At 40.6% G+C, this 21,928-nt stretch overlaps 1 protein-coding gene across 1 annotated transcript in view; it reads left to right on the forward strand.

The window, feature by feature from the left end:
- The first annotated feature begins 450 nt into the window (after window positions 1–450).
- ZNF804A (zinc finger protein 804A) overlaps window positions 451–21,928 on the forward strand; it is a 272,874-nt gene continuing 251,396 nt past the window's right edge. The window contains exon 1 of the mRNA XM_072752122.1: window positions 451–654. Coding sequence (XP_072608223.1) covers window positions 544–654 — 111 coding nt within the window. The 5' untranslated portion in view covers window positions 451–543. The remainder of the gene's footprint in view (window positions 655–21,928) is intronic.

Below are 21,928 nucleotides of genomic sequence, written 5' to 3' on the forward strand. Positions count from 1 at the left end.
CGCCCCACCTCGCAGGAGCCCCGCGCCCCCGTCCCCCCTCCCCCCTGCAGCCCCCCGCCCCCACCTCGCCCCTGCACCTCCGTCCCCCCGCCCCCGCCCCCACCTCGCCGGCGTCCGGGCTCCCGGGGGGCGGCGGCGGCGGCGGCGGCGGCTCTCGGGGCGCTCCCCCTGGCGGGGGCGGGCGCCAGCTGCGCGGCCGTGACAGCTCCCCGTGCCAGCCCGGTGGCTCCCTGCCATTGGCTCGGTGCGGCGGACCGGCGACGCCGCGCACTATAACAGCCCTCATGCCCGCCGGCCGCCGCGACTCCCGGGCCGCCGCCGCCGCCGCCGCCGCCACTGCCGCGCTCGGGGCCCCTGCGGCCGGCGGGGGGCGGGGGGCGCGCGGGGCATGCGGGCGCGGGGGCGCGGGCGGGCGCGGGCGCGGGCGCGGGGGCGGCGGGGGGGCGGCGCGCGCGGCCGCGGGGCGGAGTGAGCGTGGCCCCCGGCGTGCGGGGCGGCGGCGGCGGCGGGGCCCCAGCGCCGGGCGGGAGGCGGCGGGGCCCCATGGAGTGTTACTACATTGTCATCAGCTCCACGCGGCTCCGCAACGGACACTTTCGCAACATCAAGGGAGTTTTCCGGGGCCCCCTCAGCAAGAACGGGACCAAAACTCTGGTAATAGCTCGCGCGCGTGTCCCCGGCCCCGGCCCCATCCCCGGCCCCGGCCCTGGCCCCATCCTCGGCCCCGTCCCCGGCCCCGGCCCCGGCCCCGGCCCCGCCGCGAGGGGCGCGTGGGGAGGATGCGGGAGGCGCGGGACCGCGCAGGTGTCGCCGCGCACGGGGGCCCCGACGCAGCGGCCCGGGGGCAGGGGCAGGGGCAGGGGCAGGGGCAGGGGCAGGGGCAGGTGCGGGCGCGGCTGGATGCGAGCGAGGCTCGGCCGGTCCGGGCTTTCGGGGGCGCCCGCTCGGAGGATGCTCTGCCCCGGCGCGCCCCGCTCCCGGAGCTGGGGGGCCGCGGCCGCGGGACCTCCCCCTGGGAGCGCGCCCCCGGCGACCCCGCGGCACCCCCGGGCCGGGCGGCTGCAGGGGGAGGGGGCCGCGGGGCGGCGGGGGCGCCCGGACGGCTCCCGAGGGGCGGCCGCAAACTTCGCGGGGACAAGTTGTCGGGCTGAGCCGCCCGGGCGCCCGCGGAGCCCCCCGCCCCCCGCCAGCCGCGCACGCGGAGGTTAGAGACCCGCGGGAAGGGGGCGCGGGGTCACGGGCCGCCGGCTGGGCTGGAGCGCGGGCACCTGCTCCCGAGGGCTCCTGCGGGGGGGGGGGGGGCTGGGGCCGGTAGTCGCACCTGCCTCCGCTCCCCGCCCAGGTACCGACCTCCCCGGGGCCCTGCCTCCCGCGTGCTGGCATCTGCGGAGCAGGGAAGCTGCAGGGAAGAAAGCAAAACAAAAGGGGGGGAAAGAGGAGAGGAGAGGAGAGGAGAGGAGAAGAGAGGAGAGGAGAGGAGAGGAGAGGGGCAGCTCCCTAAGGTTAAGGAGCGCCCGGAGAGCCGAGCTGGAGCCAGGTGGCCGCTGGCAGGTGCCTGCATCCCCGAGCTCTGCGCCCCTCCTGCTCCGGGCAAAGTGGTGACTGAGCCTGAGTCCACCGACTGGAACTTTAAAGCCGGACTCGATTAGTCCGCATTTTAAAATAGGATCATGCATGATTTTTATTATTATTATTATTATGAAACAAAACAAAACAAAAAAGTGCTGTGATGTTTTCCAAAAATGAAAAGTTCTCTTCTGAAGTTTTACATGAATTCCGGCATGGATATGCATTGGATTTCTTTTTTTTTTTCTTTTTTTTTCCCCCCCTTTCAAGCTAAGGGGATCCTCCTTTCAGCTGATTTAAGATGCAAACAAGCAGGGTTAGTTTGTGGCTTGTACTGTTGGGGGGTGAGACTGGTGTTGCAGGAAAGAGTGAAAAATGCTCACCTGTGGTCTTCAGAGCAGTAGGCAAAGGCCAAGGGAATCATTGAAATTGCGTGGGCTCTGATTATTTTCTTAACGGACCTGGCTGCGTGGGAAGGTCAATATTTTGGCGGGCGAGCCCTTCAACTGGAAGAAAGCAGGAGCTAGCTTGTTTTTTCTTTTTCTTTTTCTTTTTCTTTCTTTCTTTCTTTCTTTCTTTCTTTCTTTCTTTCTTTCTTTCTTTTCTTCTTTCTTTCTTTTTCTCCTTCCTTCCTTCCTTCCTTCCTTCTTTCCTTCCTTCCTTCCTTCCTTCTTTCCTTCCTTCCTTCCTTCTTTCCTTCCTTCCTTCCTTCCTTCCTTCCTTCCTTCCTTCCTTCCTTCCTTTCTTTCCTTGTTTTTTCAATCAAGTTTTGCTTGTGGGAAGGAGGCAAACTTACTGAACAAGAGCTCTATAGTTGCAATAGAGGTAAAAGAAAACTCACACACCAAGGTGCATAGGGGGAAAGAAAGTTGCAAACCAGAACTTGGCAAAATGTTGGTGATGTTGATTCTTAAATCAGCCTTGGGTTTCTAACACTAGTTCAGTGTAGTTAAGCTGATTTGTTTGCTGTGGGTGTGAAGTCCATCCGATCCTTATCCCTCGTGTTGACAGGAGCTAGGTTGAAGTCTAGATTTGCCAGTGTAAGTTTGGGGTGAAGATGTGTATTAAAAAGCAGCTGCCTACACGAGATGAATAAATCAAAATATGGGCAAATGTTGGAGCAACAAACTGGCGTAAGAAGGATTAGAAATAGCTCTTATCATATTTCTTTGAGTCAGAGTAAAAGGACTTACAGGGACTTAATAGCTTATCCTTCCAGATTGTGTTTATAAGCTGCCCAACCTTATATTTCCTGTGAAAGAGATTTGTACGGGGTAAAATCACATAGACTTCCAGCTATGCTCCAACGCTGTTTGAAACTATCACTTCACAAGGTGATTTATGTCATATGTCTGTTTTTTGTACATGTCTTTTGATGATTTTGTTATTCGGGAGAATGAGAGTTATGCCCGTCTTTAAGCACCGTGGGAGAGATAGAAACATATTCATAAATGAGTGTTTTTAGTTCAGTAATATCGAGACTTAACCTAAAAATGTATTCTTCACAACACATAGGATGCTGTGAAAACTTAGTGGAAGCTAAATTGTCCTACGAGATAAAAACAGAAAGTGAACCTGAACCTTGTCAGAATTAGGAACCTTAAGAAGAAACACTAAATGTACATATATTTCATTTTGAACATTTCCCAGTAAGAATGTGTGGTTGTGACTTTCTAATCCCAGTTTCCTAGGATAGGCATCATGAGCCCCTTTTTAATTTCTTGTCTATTTGATTTTGACATATTTCAAATTTTGCCTTTAAAAATATCATCACTTTTTTTTTTTTTGCGTTTTGATATGTGTGGTACGTTAAAGGAATTTTGACAATATTTCAAGTGTTTTTTCTTACTTGAGGAAAGCACAACTTAAAACCACCCAGGGAAAAGGTACTTTGATTTTTCCAAAGAAATTCCAATTATTTTCAATTAGTGGATGAGTAATGGGTATTCTGAAGATTTTTAAGTCATATTTTTACAAGATTTACCATCTTTCAAAATTATTGAATAATTTAAGACAGCCTATAACTGCTAATACAGTGCTCTTTCATGAATGGGAAGTTACTTACAGACTAAAGGTACCTGGGGCGCCGGTGACATTGATTAATTGCTTTAGCCCTAAGATCCAGAATGTAATCCTGCTACTTATACTGAGGAGATTATCAAACTGTACAGTCTTTCCATAGGTCATATTATGTCCTTTGCACGTACAATTTTAAAAAGATACTTAAAGATTAAGCCTGTTGTTAATCTTGACCTTACTTCTGAGCTCTTAAGTACATTCCTCCTGACGATTTTAAGAGAGAATGTACAAATCTTCATTTTGCAGTGTCTTATAAGCAAAGAGAAAGGTCACTCTCCTTGTCATGATTTCTGTTATAATCGCATCGTATCTGTGATAAGGCTTTAATTCCATGTAATAAGAGGCAAACTGATATTTTACGAGCGCTCCAGGATACGTCTGGGTAAGTTATGTGGGTTAGGGGCAGTGAGGAAAGTTTACCGTCCCTGTAATTCTCGTCCCATTTCCTTAGATTATCCCTTAGATATAACCATTGTGTATAAAACCGTTTATTGGATGAGGACGTTTTGATATACGTATGTTTTGTCAATTGAACCACAGAACTCCCTTGCCCTAATTATATATTTAAAGACTTTTAATATATTTAACCCATAATGTAAATATACATTTGATCGCTTTTAATATGGCATTTGGAACTTTGGAAAGCATCACTAATGTGTTCATTACATTTCGTTAGTCAGCATTTTTGTAGCTCATAAGAGTATTATGTCTGTTTTATTGACGGTGGAAGTAAAAACACCTGACTGGGGAATTTGAGGTCATACAGTCAGTCAATATTATAATGCCAATTTCCTAACCCCAGACATACTTCCTTTATAGTTTAGATACTAAACTAGGGATTCCATAGTGTGTTACTATCCACACTGATAAGGAGGCGCTGTTGGTGTTCCCTGTCTCTTCACGGCCCTCTATTTTTCCACTTGCCTTCGGGTATGGAGAAATAGATTCGCAGGATAATTTGAATTCAAGTATATTTTAAGTCCCATCCTCCAGTATGCAAACATCAATAATTTCTGCCTGACCTGAGCCCTGTTCCTGTGGGCTGCCCTCCTCTTCCAATAGATTAAGTACTAGCGTTGGCAAGGCAAGAAGTATTGACTTATTAATCAGTTCTCAACATGTTTGTTACGTGGACCACTTAAATGTATTGCGATGCCTCGACTGCAAAGCACTATTCTAGGCGCCGCAAGCTCTGTGTTAAGCATTAGGCGTTAAATATTATTCATTAAGATGTATTCATGTACGCTCCTGTTCACTTCAGATGTGCTTCAGAAATATTCACATATTTTGACATGTTTGCAGGTTTCTTGTCACTCAGGACATTTTCATATGTATTCATTTTGAAAAGAATGAAAAAATTCTGGATTTTTCCCTGGGTGTATACAGGAACTCACTAGAATTAAGAGTCTTTGAAATATATTCTATGGCCTTTTGTTCTAATTATCATGATCTCGTATAACAGTATTATTATTCATGTCATTTCCTTACACAGTTCTCGATCTCCTAGAGAATGGAATTTAGAAGGTCTCTCCCCTCATTGAAGCCCATTTTAGTGGCATTTTTAAGATTGTGCTTAAGACGGAAGAGACCAGTTGTTGAATTAGCGCTGATGAAAAATTATCATCGTTAGATTAATATCCTCAAGAAAGGTTAGGGGTGAGGGTGGGTGATGGCGATATCTTAATATATTCCCAAACTTTCCCACCTTATAAACTTCTTCACATAATCAGTCCATTATATATTGTCCCAAATGTCTTTTAAAATATTACATATTCAGTATCAAAGACCATCTCGTGTCTCACCATTCTGAACTTGAGGTGCTGTGTATGCTTTGCTATCCTTCTTTTTTTATTCTAGCCAAACTTTACAAATGTGCATTTTTAGAACACATTTTTCAAGTGGGGAAAGTAACTTATAATTGAATTGATATTATGACCCACTCAAAAATGTGAGCAACATTATATAAAATTATATAATTTATAATATATAAATAAGGCAAATGTTGTCAAGTAATGCCCGTAATTCCAACATACCTTGGTTAGTGCGTTAAATGTCCAGTTATTTTTGACAGCTGAAATTCAGATAGTGACTTGGTACCTTGTCATCACGTGTCAGTTCCTTGCCTGGCTCCTGGTGACTGCAGTTACATTTTTACTGAAAATACAGCCCAGCCAGGGCCTTGGGGACCACCTAGTCCAGGGGTTCCCATGGTTGTACTCAGGGCCAAATTCACGTTGCAGAAGTAGTTTGCTCGGTGTGCACCGCGTTGTAAAGTATTTGGCTTTCAACACCATTCAAAGAAGAATGCACTTGGCAGTTTGCCACCGTCTATGTGCTCTTCACTGTGATCTAGGTTTTCCACTTACTTACGTTACCATCCCTCCCAGTGAAGGCCCTCGGATTTCCCACCCAAATGTCTGAGAACCAAATTTTACATTTGGGGAGACAGAAACATTTTCGCCATTCTGCAATGTGTCCTTCATTAGGTGCCAACTTTTCAATGGACAATAGTCTTCAAAAACGTTTTGGCACATTGACATTCTTTTTTTTTTAAGATTTTATTTATTTATTCATGAGACAGAGACAGAGAGAGAGAGAGAGAGAGAGAGAGGAGAGACACAGGCAGAGGGAGAAGCAGGCTCCCTTCAGGGAGCCCGATGCGGGACTCGATCCCAGGACCCCGGGGTCAAGCCCTGGGCCGAAGGCGGCACTAAACCGCTGAGCCACCCGGGCTGCCCACATTGACATTTCTATAGTATCTGTTTACTGTCTATTGATTGAACTGCTTAAAAGTATTCTCTGCATCATACTTCTAGGAATACTATCATAATAAAGAAGGGCATGATTTGAGGGTCATGCATTTTAAAATTATCAACTTTTGCGCAGGCGGCCGGTATTTTTTGGTTGTTTCTTGATTTTGGTCCTTTTAAAAATTAATATTGAATGTAATTTTATCCTTTAATTTATACTTTTAATAAGCATGTTTAGTTAATGTAACACATTTGGAAAATAGTTTTTTGAAAGCATTATGCACAGGGGAAATAATATTTTTGATAATCGTCATGGTAATTCAGTGTTGAAATACTTTCCTCCAGTGACCCTGTTTAACTGAGATATTACTATTTGAGGCAGCAGCTGTATTAGGAGTTTGAGTAATCCTTCCAGAAAGACAAAAAGAGAGCAGTTTTAATCTGTGGTGTACTGCAGCTGATATTCATGAAGAATTTATGCATATCACTTTTTTATCTTGCTAACTATGAAAAATAAGAAATATGATTTTATTAATTATTCTTTCTAAAAATCCTAGCTGAAACCATTTGGTCTGTTTTATCTCATTCTAAATTATTCTTTGGCCCTGAGGAAATATTTACCACCTATACTATATTACGGCGATGTTTCCAACTAGCAAATTTTCATTAATTTTATAAATCTATCACAGCACACTTTCTATCACAGTATAAGATAAAATGGGGTAATAAATAATTAAAACTTAATCCTAGTTGTCAAAGTAGACAAGATTTGTTACCTCATACAGTACTCTGGGATCTTCCATAATGGTGTGACAGCATTAGGGGAAAGTTATATACTTTTCTAGATGTAATTGTATTAAAAACTTATGATGACAATGCCATATTCAAATTATGAGAAGACACTTTTTTTTCCCCCTAAATAGCTTTAGAAAAATGAGCTTTGCTGTGTTTCATAGCTAGCTTCCGGTGTCAACCAGAAGGGTGGCCAGTAGTTTAATCAAATACTAATCGTGTGGCTGTGAAGGTATCTTGTAGATGTGGTTAGTATCTACAATCCATTGACTTTAAATAGAAGAGATGACCCTGAACCAAAATGCATGGGTCTGGGTCTCATGCAATTGTTTGAAAGGCTTTTAGGGGAGAAATTGAGGTTTCCTGGAGAAGAGATTCGGTCTCAAGGCTGCAGGATCAAATCCTGCCTTGAATTTCTGACCTCCTGGCTAATTCTACAGAAACCCCCAAAACCCATAGTCAAAGAGTCAATTCCTAATTCCCTAACCTGTGAATCTACCTATGTATCACCCATCTAATCTCCCTCCTATTACTTCTGTTCTTTATGTGAAGAACTTGACTGACCTACTGAAGATTAGTTTATTACATCTCTCTTACAATAAGGTAACTCAATATTTGAAATATAAATCATATTTGAGTTTAATTGAAAAGGGGTGAACTTGACATTGTTAAACTCTTGAGGTTTAAAATTGATTGACCTTCTCGTGGAATGTCCCTGTTACTTTATCTGAAAAGTATAATTTTATTTTAAACCTTTGCCTGGGTTACAGTCTATCCTCCGTCATCCCTGCATGCCTCCCCACAAAAAAACCTATAACGGTGTGGAATATACTATTCTCATCTGTTCAGTTCCAACAGGTAGTCACATGGGCATTTACTGTATTTGACGAAAGTCAGGCTAGCTTTCAATGAGAAAATATTTTAAACAGTATCGGGAATACATAATTTGGTAGTTTAAATCGAAGACAATAGTCTTTAAAGGGTGGCTTAAGTAAAATGAAGGACTTAAGTTTTTCAAAACAAAAATGTCTCCATAAAAATATACAGAATGTCGTCAATGCCCCCCGACCAAAAGCAACTAGAAATGCAACTCTGGTTGAACCAAATTGGACACGCTGGTACTCGTTGGGACCAGGTAAACTGCACACCATGGGGGACCTTGGAGCATTTCAGGAAGTGGCAGTATGGAATCATTCTATAGGATTTGGGATTGGGAGAAGTGATCTTGCGGAGGCTTGGTAAAAGCACTCTTATTCCGGATACCGTGAGAAAGAAGGACCGATTCCATGGTTGGTGACTTCAGTACTTCTTATCTAGGAGGCCGAGAATAGAGTGGGGGAAGGTTGTAACTGGGGGAAAACAAACAAACACACACAAACAAAAAATCCTGCAAAACAACAGCTTCTGCTCACATTGGCTGGCAGATGGGTGTGTTTGGTAACAAAAACAGTGTTTTCGTTTTTGTCTGTCCTCAAAGATGATTGCTGAGTGTTCTTGTTCTTTTCTGTCCCACCGTGCTCGTAGGCAACCTTGTCTAAGGTTAGTGGGCCGTGAAACTCTTTGTGTTTGATAAGAGAAAACCACCCTTTACTCTCAGATCCAGGTGCGCTCCTTGGTGACAATTCCCAAGGACTTTTTTTGTTTTGTTTTGTTTTGTTTTGTTTTGTTTTTTTCTCATATATGACAAGAGAATGGCTGGTGGTGAGCAGGGGGGAGGCAAGGCCATCAGGGAAGATAATTTCAAGGTCATGAGATCCAAAACTGGGGAATTTTAGGGATGAAGGAGGGAAGGAGGATGGTCAAGAATTATCAAGGTGGAACGAGGAAGACGTGTGTCCTGCACTGGCACATTAATATGAGCATTTGGGGAGACAAAACATCTACCCATCTCTTGAGAGAGCTACAGGGAAATTTTTTTCCAAAAGAGACAGTTCAGTTGGAACGAAGACGTGCAGAGAAACTTCAGCGGGAGGCCTAAAGCTGTAGAGATTTCGTCGACATCAGACATTTCAGAATTCAAGAAGGCACAGTCCCAGTGTTTTAGGGCATGTGGAAATACAGAGGACCGTATCAGAAAAGAGGATGTAACAATCACATGGGGATCGAAGTCCGCAGAATGAAGGATTTGGAAATTCTGGGCTCCTTGTGGTATTGACATCATTGGGGATTGAGGGTAGGATACAATTGGGCCTGATAATCCCGGCGCAGGCAGTGGCAGCAGTGGAGTGGTGGGGGATGACGGAGAAGTAGGGGTTCTGTGGGCCGCGCTCAGTTCTCGGGCCCACCTTGGACTCCTTCTGTGAGCTGAATTTTGCATGGCCCTCCTCTGAGCCTCAGGGCTTCCCCCTGCCCCCTGCTGAAGCCTTATGGTGGAGGGGAGTGTTAGTTCAGCCACTGGAGATTTAAAATATTAACAGCAATTCAGGGGCCCCTGGGTGGCTCAGCCGGTTAAGCGTCTGAGTCTTGGTTTCAGCTCAGGTCGTGACCTCAGGGTGGTGAGGTCCAGCCACCTGTCGGGCTGTCGGGCTCCGTGCTGGGCGTGGATCCTGCCTGGGGTTCTCTCTCTCTCCCTCTTCCTCTGCATTTCCCCACCTCTCACCCCTGCTCCCACCCTCTCTCTCTCTCAAAATTAAAATAATAATAATAAATCAATAAAAATAGTTAAAGTATTAACATTCAAAGGTTAACCCATCCAAATGGCCTCGTTTGTGTCCTTCAGGTAGGAGACACCTAAACAATTTAACGGAGAGCAGACAAGTTCGGAGAGACTCTGGATCAGGTCTGGAGCTCCGGGAGTCGTCGAGCACCTTAGATGGATTATGGAAAGGAGGAGAGTTTGGAGCAATAAGTTACTGGGAAAGGAGTAAGACCAGTTGCAGAGAAGGAATGGGCTTAATGATGAGAGGTCTGTGCTGCATTATTTTTCCTCCAGCTGGCCGAGGACAGAAAGATGGGCTAACATATGGGTCCTCTATTTAATGAAAACATCTCAAGTGACGTAGGCCAGTGGCTTCCGCGGGAGCGTCCCTGGAAATAGTGTAAGTTGCCTTTTCAAAACTTGATAATACCTGTCCTTGCTGAAATGAAGCAAAGTACCTTCATGCCAGGGAAGAGAATGACTGCTTTCAGTCGAGGATTATGGGTTGCGTGGGTTGGGCGTGTCTTCCTGTCTTCATCCGAATACTCACTGTCGTGCTCACACAGTGATTGAAAGCACAAACCTTTTATGACCAGATGGAGCTGAGCTCAAATCCTGGATATGCCCTTGTATCAGCATGTAATGAGTGGAGCTGCTTGTCACCACACCCCAAAATCAACCCTGTACCTACGTATTTGTGTTTTAATTTTTTTAAAGATAGAATAGAAATAGGCAAGTAGATTTTTTTTTTGACATTAAGTAGCTTGATAAGGTCAAAACCAAATACTTTGATTTTATTTGTATTTTTCCCACGGTTCTAAAGTGGTTACTACTCCAACCATCACATCTATATTCTAATCTAGAATGAAAATGAGTAAAGGAGGAAGGACAAAAAAGAAAAAAAAGTTGAATTCTTTTTTTTTCTTTTCTTTTCTTTTCTTTTCTTTTCTTTTCTTTTCTTTTCTTTTTTCTTTTCTTTTCTTTTCTTTTCCTTTTCTTTTCTTTTCTTTCTTCTTTTCTTTTCTTTTTTCTTTTCCTTTTTTTAAGAAGTCCTACCCAACAGTGTTTGCTTACATCTCTTTTGATGGAGCTGTGTCACACAGAACCACTACTAAGTGTGGGAAGGATGAAAAATGACTTAAAGAAAAATGATTAATTAACCTGGGCACATCGCTAATCCCAATACAATCAATATTAGTAAGAAAAAGAGATAATTGATGATACTGGAAAAGTCCACCACAACCGGTCACTGGCTTTATGACCTTGGTCAAGTTCACCTTTTTATCAATTATATTGTGTTTAATGGAGCAGATTAGAATATCAACCTGGAAAATATATTGCAATTACAAATGAATGCAATTAAAATTAAAAATATGAATGGAAATACAATTAAAAATATAAATGAATTAAAAATCACAAAATGGAAAGTAATTCACAGGGGTTTGACACAATAAACTGTAACTAAATGATGGTAGCCATCTGCAGTATTTCACACTGGGCATTCAGATCTGTGTTTGAATCCCCATATTCAATTTAATGTATAAATGTACATAATTAGGATGCTTTGGTACTGAACAATATCAGTATTTCTTTTTTTTTTATCCCCCTCAGTTTGTCCATGACACCTCTTGCAGGCTTATCCTTTTTTTTTTTAATTTAAAGATTTTTATTTATTTATTCATGATAGACACGGGGTGGGGGTGGCAAAGACACAGGCAGAGGGAGAAGCAGGCTCCATGCAGGCAGCCTGATGTGGGACTCGATCCCAGGACTCCAGGATCACGCCCTGGGCCGAAGGCAGGCGCTAAACCGCTTGAGCCACCCAGAGATCCCCACTTGTCCCCCTTCCGAGAATCATAAAGTCTCCTTCCTTAAGTATGGGTTGGACCTTGAATATTCTAGATCAATTACAATCTCACGAAGGCCTTCAGACAGCAGCCATCCTTTTGACTCGTAAAGCACGTGGCACTAGAATACCTGTCCTTTGAAGACACGGGCTCTTTAGGCAAGCTTAGAAATTCTTTCAACTCTGACTGGGGGATGGGCACTGAGGGGGGCACTTGATGGGATGAGCACTGGGTGTTATTCTATATGTTGGCAAATTTTGAACACCAATAAAAAATAAATTTATTAAAAAAAAAAGAAATTCTTTCAACTCTCTTGCATAGAGATCTCCTCCATGGCTCGGAGTCCCCTGCAAGGTCTTGGATCCCTGCTGGTCCGTGTTCCAGAATCACTACTTGCACTAGGGGGCGGCATGGCATTTCCTCTTGCTCTTCCAGGGACAGGTGTAGTAAATACTCCTGGATTAATAGAGGTGTCAGATATGGCTCTTTACAGTTGCATGAGCTGAAAGTCACTTTAAAGTGTCACCGACCAGGCCGTACGGACATGCAGCATACCTGGGACGTACCTGCTGCATGCCTAATTTGCATATGTCACCACGTCATTATTTTGTTCCTTAGTCACGTGTGATGTATGTGGCAAAATGGAACTGACGAGGAGTTGGCGTCCAGCTCTCCCCTACTGGGCTGTCACTCTTGACCGTAATCGTGTCATTTCCCTTATTGGAGTTGATGTTTCTGGGTTCTTCTAAGTGGCTTCCAGGCGTTTTATGAATCTTAACGCCTGATTTGTTTTCATGACACAGTTAATTCATAATTAAATTCGATGTACATTTTCATGGGCTACGTTACCAGGCAAAAAAAAAAAAAAAAAGGTGGACTGTGACGACCGCTACGTAATAACATGAGAACAGCTAACACGGGACGCAAAGAAGCCTACAGGTGCGAAATGTGACTCTTGTCATCCCATGATCGCCGTAGCTCGCGTTATAGGAAAATAGTTGAATTTGTCCGAGACTCAAATTTCCCAGTTTCGTTAAGATTTAATGGCATTTCCTCCATACAAATTGGGATTACCTTTCTTAGAGAAGATGTGCAGCTTGTATAAAATAACACAAACTGTTGTGTTTGTTACTAATCACTGTGAAATTATTGATGCGACATGACAGATGGGATTTTTATGCATCAGGACTTAAAGCAGTTGATATGATGATACAGGCTGCGACTCAAAAACTCAGAAGGCTATTTTTTTTTTTCAGGTAGCCTGATGCTACTACAATTTCAGGGGTAGCATATAACCCGCTGCTGTCCTGGAGAGCCACGTTAAAGACACCCTCTTACCGAATCGTTCCATGGCAAAGGCTTTTGAATAAATAGTAAATAATATTTTGAATAAATAGTAAATAGTAGCAGTAGTGATAATAATAACGATGACAACGATAATAAAAACAATGTGCTCCTCTTTGGACAGTGCCTCACATGGTTCTAAACATTATCTGATGATGTAAGAAAAAAACTGGGAGGGAAAAAAAAAACAACAACCCACACACTAAGGATGTTGTTTACTCATAATGTTTAATCGCTCTAATTAAAATACTGTCTCAATTCCACTCCCCTATGCTATGATCAGTAATTGTCCCCCTTCCAGGCACTAAACATACCAACTATTTTGACTCATTCAATGATCCTACCAGTGATGGAAACCGTAGGTTTTGTAGGTTATGTGAGAGACTCTTCCCTCTTTCCTCTCAGCACCTACATAAAAATAAGCCTATCTCTCCAAGGACACAGGCAAGGTAGACCTGCACACACACAGCAAAATCATTGTCTCTCTGCGCCTCTCAACTCCCCTCTTGCTGGACCCCCCACCATCGTCTAGAAAAGCAGAGAGGATGCTCTTGTTGCAGTTTCAGCCTGACTGCACGTTTGTTTCCCAGGACCCTTTCTGTAGAATTCTACTAACAGTTTCAGCTAGATCCAGGGATCAGCACATTACTTATTTGAAAAGTGATTAAGAACTCTACCTCCCACCACCCCCCAACCCCCGGCTCAGCCACTGGATATACTATCAGATGTCTGAAAATAGCAGCACTAATATTTAGGGAAATCTGAGGTAGCCCAATGACCACTGGATGGCCACAATCCTCGTAATTAAAAATAAAGAAGAGAGAGAGAGAGAGAGAGGAGGGAGAAACAGGAGGGAGTGAGAAAGTGAGATAGGAAAAAGAATGGTAAAGAAGGATCATTATTCTTAGGCAGTTAGGAATATACACAAATATACCAAGGTATTTCCATTTAAATAGTTGGGTGAAAAAAAAAATAGTTGGGTGATGGTGCATCCAGGTTTGCCTGGGATGATCCCGGAATGCTGCCTTTCACTCTCTGATTTGGACGGTAATCTAGATGAGCATCCTTTACATATCAGAACCTCCACAGTGACAGGAATCCATCTGAAAAGACTCCCCATTCTCTCTCCTGGACGACTGTTCTGCATCACTCTAGGATTTGTACGTGTGGGTGATGTCATCAGTACAACACTCGGCTGCTTTTTTTTCCACTGACACTGAGCCCTGTACTCTGCCAGGATGAAAGGAAAGTTATTCTTTTTTTTTTTTAATAATTATTTTTTATTGGTGTTCAATTCGCCAACATACAGAATAACACCCAATGCTTCTTTCTTTCCACCTTTTGGCAAGTTTGAATTTAGCTGCATGATGGAAGAAGGGAAATCGCAAGGTCACGTGAGGTCATGTGAGGCAACTGCAGCAGAGCGAAGAGGAGAGGGGGCCTCTGTGTGGGTCCTGTGCTCATGGGTGAGCCGGGCCTGGTCAGTGGAAGCTCCTGGGGCTGAGAGCCAGCTGCCTTATCCCGAGCTAACTATTTTCGTGGCAAAATTTTGCCCAAGCATTCCCAGTGTGGATTCCTCAACAAGCCTTGTTGAGCAAGGTCACCTTTGAATCTGTCAGCTACCTAACCCTCTTCCAATAAATGTGTTTTATGCTTCATTTAATGAGTTAATTTTGGTTATTTTTAGTGAGAAACTAGAATTAGGACAAGTGCGGAATTGGTGATTTTTTTTCCCCAAGGACATGAGTGTTTCGCTGGGTTTTATATCTAAAGAGTTTTTGACAGCATCCCGCTCCCTCTTTTGCTTCTCGTCATCCCCCTTCCTAATTTTCCGTAGCAAAAGGTGCTCAGCCTCTGGAACTACACTTAGGTTTGAATTCTGACAGCATAACCTGGGCCAACCATTTATCCTTTCTTAGTTTCTGGGTTTTTGAATTTTTATCTATAAATAACAAAATTGTAATTCATTTAGTCCCTGCTGTATACCAGATGTTATTTTAAACACATTATAGAAACCATATGTAATTACTGCTGAAATGCTGTAAGATGGGTATGTGTGAACAGGATTATTGTGAGGATTGAATAATATAATGGAATTCTCTACTTCAGTGTCGGGCACATAATCAGAGCTATTGTTATTTTGTCATTATTGATATCTTACAGAAGGCTCGTCCTCCTTTCCAAAGCTAATACGTGGCCTTGTGCTTTTTAGGTAGAACCCGAGGGATGCCAAAGTGCTGAGTGTAGGCGCTTTAGGAAATCCCATGAAAAATAAGCCAGGAAGTTGATCGTGACATTTAGCATCTGTATATAACCTATGAGTGGATTATCTAGCTTATTCTATGCAGAAATAACGTTCTCTGGTATATAGATTTCAAACTAGATGATCCTAATTATCACCTGAAGATTTAGAAAATACAACATCCGGGGCTTCACTTGGCATCTATGGGTAGGGTTCAGTAATCTAGCTTTTCTAAGAGCTCCCAGACGCCTCTCACTGTCCCAGGATGAAATGCATCGTGTTTGGTTGCAAAGAACTTGTTCCTAAAGGACACTTGGATGTCACACTTATATTTGACGTGAGAAATGAGACCCTGTTCTTCTTTCTTTGGTTCTCTGCCCGACACCCCTCCTCATCCCACCTCACCCCCAAATAGATCCTTTTGAAAGCTGGCAGACATCCACTTGTTCACTGTACAGAAAAATGAAATTAGAAAAAGTTTAGTTTGAATCTAGAGGACATAATCTTAACATTTAATAGAGTCTCACGTCTACAGAACTGATGAAAATGTAAGACTTCACGTTATAAACAGGAAAAAATCCAGTTCCAGGTTCATCTTTGTGAGACAATTTAGTTAACTTAGCCAGTTTCCATCTCAACCATGCTTTTGATATATTAATTCATGAAGACATTAGAGATAACAGTGCACTTCATAGGATTTAATAGTTTCCAATGTATACTATTTTCTTTGGTCAGCGTGTTTAACAACAAAGCAAATGGCCGAGCTAATAGATAAGCATCAGGTAATTTACAACGTAAAAGACAAAAAGATGAATAGTTTTATGAAATGTAGGGTGGTAGTAGGTACTTTTTTGAGAAGTATAAAGAAGATTTAACAGTGGTAGCCTGAATTTATAAATAAAATCATATATGCTAATTATATTCTTTTTTTAAAGGTGTTTATTTTTTTCATTTTTTTAATAATAAATTTATTTTTTATTGGTGTTCAATTTACAACATACAGAATAACACCCAGTGCTCGTCCCATCAAGTGCTCCCCTCAGTGCCCATCACCCAGCTAATTGTATTCTTATTGGATTATATGATATATCTCAGTTACCCTTTGGGATTAAAATCATTTTATTTAAAAAATTTGTGCAAATACTGAATGTTTATATGTAAGTGATGAACCACTAAATTCTACTCCAGAAACCAATATTACACTATATGGTAACTAACTGAAATTAAAATAAAAACTTGAAAAATTAAAAAAAAATTGTGCAGGTATTCTGAAGTCATTATTTACAAATATGGAATTATATTTTATCATTGTTTAGAATTTTTATAAGGTGATTATGATTCCATCAGAATCAATTCCATAATTTTTTAATATTTTATTTAAATTCTATAATTATGTGGTTGAGTCATTTAATATAATTTGATAAATCATCTGAATGTCTTTTTATTAATCTTATCTAAATCATATTTTCTTTTTCTTTTTTTTTCTAGGTTTTATTTATTTATTTATTTATTTATTTATTTGTTTGTTTAAGAGAGAGAGTGTGCACACGTGCACTCAGGTGAGCAGGGGAGGACTCAGTCCCGCCACACTGAGATCATGACCCCAGCCGAAATCAAGAGTCAGACACTCAGCAGACTAAGCTACCCAAGCATCCTTAAATCATATTTTCAAACTGTATTTTCAAATCCTAAGAATAAATCAATTCATTTAGTTAACTTTTCCATTTCTGAACACTTATTCTGTGTTAGGTCCAGGGCTAAAACTTTCAAAAAAAAATAATAATCTCATTTCAGTAACTCTTTCATTTGGTAGTTACAACTGACATTTTACAAATAAGCTTAGTTTTTAGAACTTACTGAAGGTTATCTATGTTTAACTCATAGCTGTTGTGTGGACACTGTAAAGAATACAAAGGAATGCTAAGTCCTGACTTAATACACGTATGTCCATGTTCATTACATTTTGTTTAGTTAAGGATACAAAAACAATGAACTTCACCTATTCTCATATTCTAGAAAATATAGATGGATATGCTCAGGGATTTAGAATTCAAAATTCTGTGTATAAATCTTGAAATAGTTCCTCCAGATATCATGATTTCCTTCTCAAGAATAATTTTTAAATTTCATTTCTCTAATAATTTCCCTACTTTTGGTACCAAGGTCTGGATATTTAATTACAAATTTGCATGATTGCCCCTTTGTATGTTTATCGATAAGGTGCTCAATAAAGACATTTTCATGATTCTTTTTCTTCATATAGGTAACCAGACAGAAGCTATTTAATTAGTAAAATACTTAATTTTAGTAATTTTAGAGCTTAAGATATTTTTCTAGTACTTTCAGTTCACTTTGCCATTTTTTTCCTCTAGTTTTTGTCACTCCTAGTGTTTGCAATCTTCTGTTTAGTAACTATTAGGAGTAATGAAAGCTCTCAAACTAAAGCAGATAATGAGTTACTTGCAAGTCGTTTATAGCTGAAAGAAGCACCATCATTTTCTAGGATATATTGTTGGGTTTTTTATTTATAGGAATAAGATAAGAGAAACTGTCCATTTTCTAATCACTGGGCTTTGCAGCACGCATTTGTAAAGGGTTGGCTTTCAGCTTTAGACAGTTCATAATGTGTAGGTTTTCCTCCTATCTTTCTCAGAAGATTATTTTCAGGGAGAATACAAGAAAATGAAAAGATCTGAAGCCTTTGAATATTTTTTTTTTTGGTAAGATGCTGGTGCTTCTAAATTTATTTTCTCCTAATTGCTGGCTATGGCTCAAGGAAATGCATGGGGGATGGACAGGGTGATGCGTAAAGCACCTTGGAAGGTGCGAACAGAAGGGAGCCTTTGAGCAGCCCCGTGGTGTTACTTGTAAGGAGCTTTCTACTGTCTTCGTCAATTTGGCCCAAGACTGAACCGTGTGTGTACGTGTGTGTACACATAATCAAGATAAAAGGTCTAAATGAAGTTACAAGCTTCTGGGGTATCTGGGAGGAATAGGAACATGTTTAAGGATTAAGGATGCCTTTATGCTAAGAAAATATTATAGTAACTCTTTTGAAGTAGAGAGTAAAGGCAACATAACTCATTGCAAAGCAAAATCTAGAAACGGAAACGGTATGGGTAGGAATAAATGTGATAATAAATATCCTTAGAGTGGAGACTCATAAGATAATAGCATACGCCCTACCTTGCATTTCTTCTGACTTCATATTTCCGTATGAATATGTATTCCTAATACAAAAAGAGTATGATTTTTTAATCAGTTAATGTTATAATCTACATTTCACTTAGGGAAAACTAAAGAGAATCTAAGGTTCTTAACCAGAGATTATAAAAGCTGTGAGTAGTTCAGCCTAATTTTGTCTTGAGCTATGTTTTAGTCACAATCATGATGCGTTAGTTAAATATATTAATCTTATGATAATAATGCTTTAAGCGCTTCCATTTTACAAAGAAGAATAACGAAGAGGTCAGTTAATTGTATAATGCAACTTTCATATGTTGTTTGCAAAATTCATATTTGACATCCTACCTTTAAAACAGCTCATGATTAAATCTATATATAATGAAAATATATTAAACTAGAAATCAAATATATATTTTCAAAAATAAGTATGCAAGTATTCCCAGGGAAATACATATTTTTCTTTTGTAAGTTTTAATTTCCTGTCACGATTTATACAGGTTTGCCAGAGAATCAATAGTGACTATTCATTCCACTGAATGAAAAATACAAATAAAGCCAGTTTGTACGAAAACATTTCAAAGATAGAGAGTAATCACACTTAACATAACTTCAGTTGTTGCCTATCAATTCCTCATACCTGTTTTGTGTGCCAAATGCTGCACACAATAAGATTGAAGTTCATTAACTTTTTTAATACAAGTTAAACAAATTGTGTGGCAGAGATTCCCCCAAATGTGAAATAAAGGGCAGCCCTGGTGGTTTAGTGGTTTAGCGCCACCATCAGCCCAGGGTAAGATCCTGGGGACCCGGGATCGAGTCCCACGTCGGGCTCCCTGGATGGAGCCTGCTTCTCCCTCTGTCTATGTGTCTGCCTGCCTCTCTCTCTCTCTCTCTCTCTCTGTGTCTCTCATGAATAAATAAATAAAATCTTTAAAAATATATATAAATAAAAATAAATGTGGAATAAAATATATGGCTTTATTTTCTGCTAAAAATGTGCTAGTTTTGCAATTTGATTCACAAAAGAAGAGAAAAGGCGTAAGCAATGACTTTCACCAGAAGGAAGACGGTCAGTAAAAAATAAGGTTATGCTGCTGACCGTAGATAGGAAACTAAGTGATCTGATTTTTTTTTATTCTAGCGATAATCTCTCATTAAAAATTGGCAAAATGAACTCATGTATTTATTCATCAAATATGAATTAAGCAGGATAGTGACACTATCTGATGGTTTTCCCTTCCTCCTCTAGTAGTCGCTTAGTCATCAGGGTGTGGAATCACACCTATCCTCCTTGTGAAAGCCTGTTGTAAGTCCTTCTCAAGGAGAGCGTAATAGCACAGTAAGTGGAGAGGCAGGAAAAGACTTTCAAATGGAAGACAAAAAAATAGTAAATAACTTCAGAGATGTAATGGACATTCTTCAGAGAAGTGTTATAATTTATTGGGAGGGTAAAGAGTGTCATTAATTACTTGATCAGTTTCATCGGCTGTAAACGTGAACACCCTACCGATATTTTTATAATTTCAGGATCTAAAAGGGAGACGATTGTCTTCAACGGTAGCAAATGTTTAATAAGATGCCTCCCAAATGAATAGTTGAATCTCTAATAATTTTATTTTTTATATATTTAAGTTCTTGTTACCAAGGTTAATAGATGGTTGGTGCATGGATAGATAAATAGATTTAGAGATAGACAGTTAATGACATAGAAAGAATAAAAACAGACTGCTGTTAATTTCTGTTAATGTTGACATTTCAGAAAGCTAGAAAGAAAATATCATACATACACCTGTAAAACACTCCTGAAATTTTGTTTCCCTAAACATATTTTTCATGTCTCATTTTTTATATACATTTAGCAAAGCTACTTTCTGGATAAAATATTTGTTTTCCTACTTTTAACGAGTGTCAGATTTTTTAACAAATATTTGTGTACATAGGATCCAAATTTAGGATCCTGACTGTTTTCTAGTAAAATAACTTATAATTTTGCATATTAGTCCCGGTAATAAGTTATTTCCCGTTATCGGTATTTACATTAATAATTGCATGTGTACATATATTTGCATGACTTTTACATATATTTCTAGGGAGACAAGTTGATATGAGTAAAAGAGCATTAGATTTAGAATTTGAAGATTTAGTTCCTGCCCAATTGTCTAATTAACTACAACTTAATTTTTGGATAACTACGTATGATGCTTGAGAAAGTATATATCTGCTCTGAGATACATATATTCATTTATTCCTATATTCCTATAACATATTTATTGATTACTTCCATGTGTCAAGTTCTGTACTCAGCACAAGTAAAACAATGGAAGGTGGTAAAGCCTTTGCTTCTAGAATGTACTGTCTAATGCAGTGGTCCCTAGAAAGTGCACAACATGCTTTACAGGGAGCAAGTGGAAGTAATAAAAATCATCTTTATATTTGTGACTGTCTCACTTTAAAATATTTTATAGTAGTTTATATGCTACATAGAAATGCATGTATGTATTGGCATATTAGCTTGAAAGTCTTTTGTGAATAGCGTTGTGCTATCTAACAAATTCAGAGACTGAATTAGTATACGGAAAAAGAATCAAATGAATTGAAAGATGTTATAGCCAAAGACGATATGATTATTAAAGACAGGTTTACATTTTTTTGACTTGAACATTCTGAAGCATCACATATGTAATGTCCCCTGTACTTCTGCACTTAATCATCAATATGAACATACCGTGTTTTATACACATTTCCAAGCATTTGGTTTGGATTAACACGTTATATCTTTATAGCAACCCTATTGGGTAGGTACTCAGTTATATCTAACCTGTACGTGTCGTTCAAATGCAAGTAATTTGTCTTCAGAGCCAGAGTTCATACCCACCTTGTTAGCCTGTCTCTCGCATGTCAAGTGCGTTGATGGAGTGCAATGATAATGGCAGATCTGGAAATGAGTATAGTATTAATAGCCTTAATCTATTTTTCATTATTTGCATCTTTACATTGAGTCATGAGAAAGGCAGTCTTTGTTTTGCTGTGAAGTAAATCTTTCCCCAAAGCATTAATTTACAGTTTCCTGATTATATTCTTTAAAAATTCTGTTTGAATGATCATCAACGATTGAGTCAGATTCGAACCCTACAGTGTGCAGAGACAACTACATCCAGACCTGGAAAAATGGAGCCTAGTGAGATAAATGCTCTGCACCGATAGGAACCTCAGTTTTGCACTAAATATTAGTACAATATTTTAAATTATATAGAATGCTGAATGAAAAAAAAAAAACTTTGCTAACTCCTTTGATAGAATTCCCTTCTATTTACTGAAAGTGATTGATATGATATATACTTTGGGGCATATCAAACTATTATTTTCATTTTTATGTCAATTTTAATAATGTATAAATGTTATTAGTTGAGTTGCTTTCAGAAAATGCTGATAATTTTATTTTGTATTAAAACCAAATATAAAGTAGTCCTTTATGTGAGTTAAG

The sequence above is a fragment of the Vulpes vulpes genome, chromosome 3, assembly GCF_048418805.1.
Source record: "Vulpes vulpes isolate BD-2025 chromosome 3, VulVul3, whole genome shotgun sequence".
In the NCBI taxonomy this organism is placed as follows: domain Eukaryota; kingdom Metazoa; phylum Chordata; class Mammalia; order Carnivora; family Canidae; genus Vulpes; species Vulpes vulpes.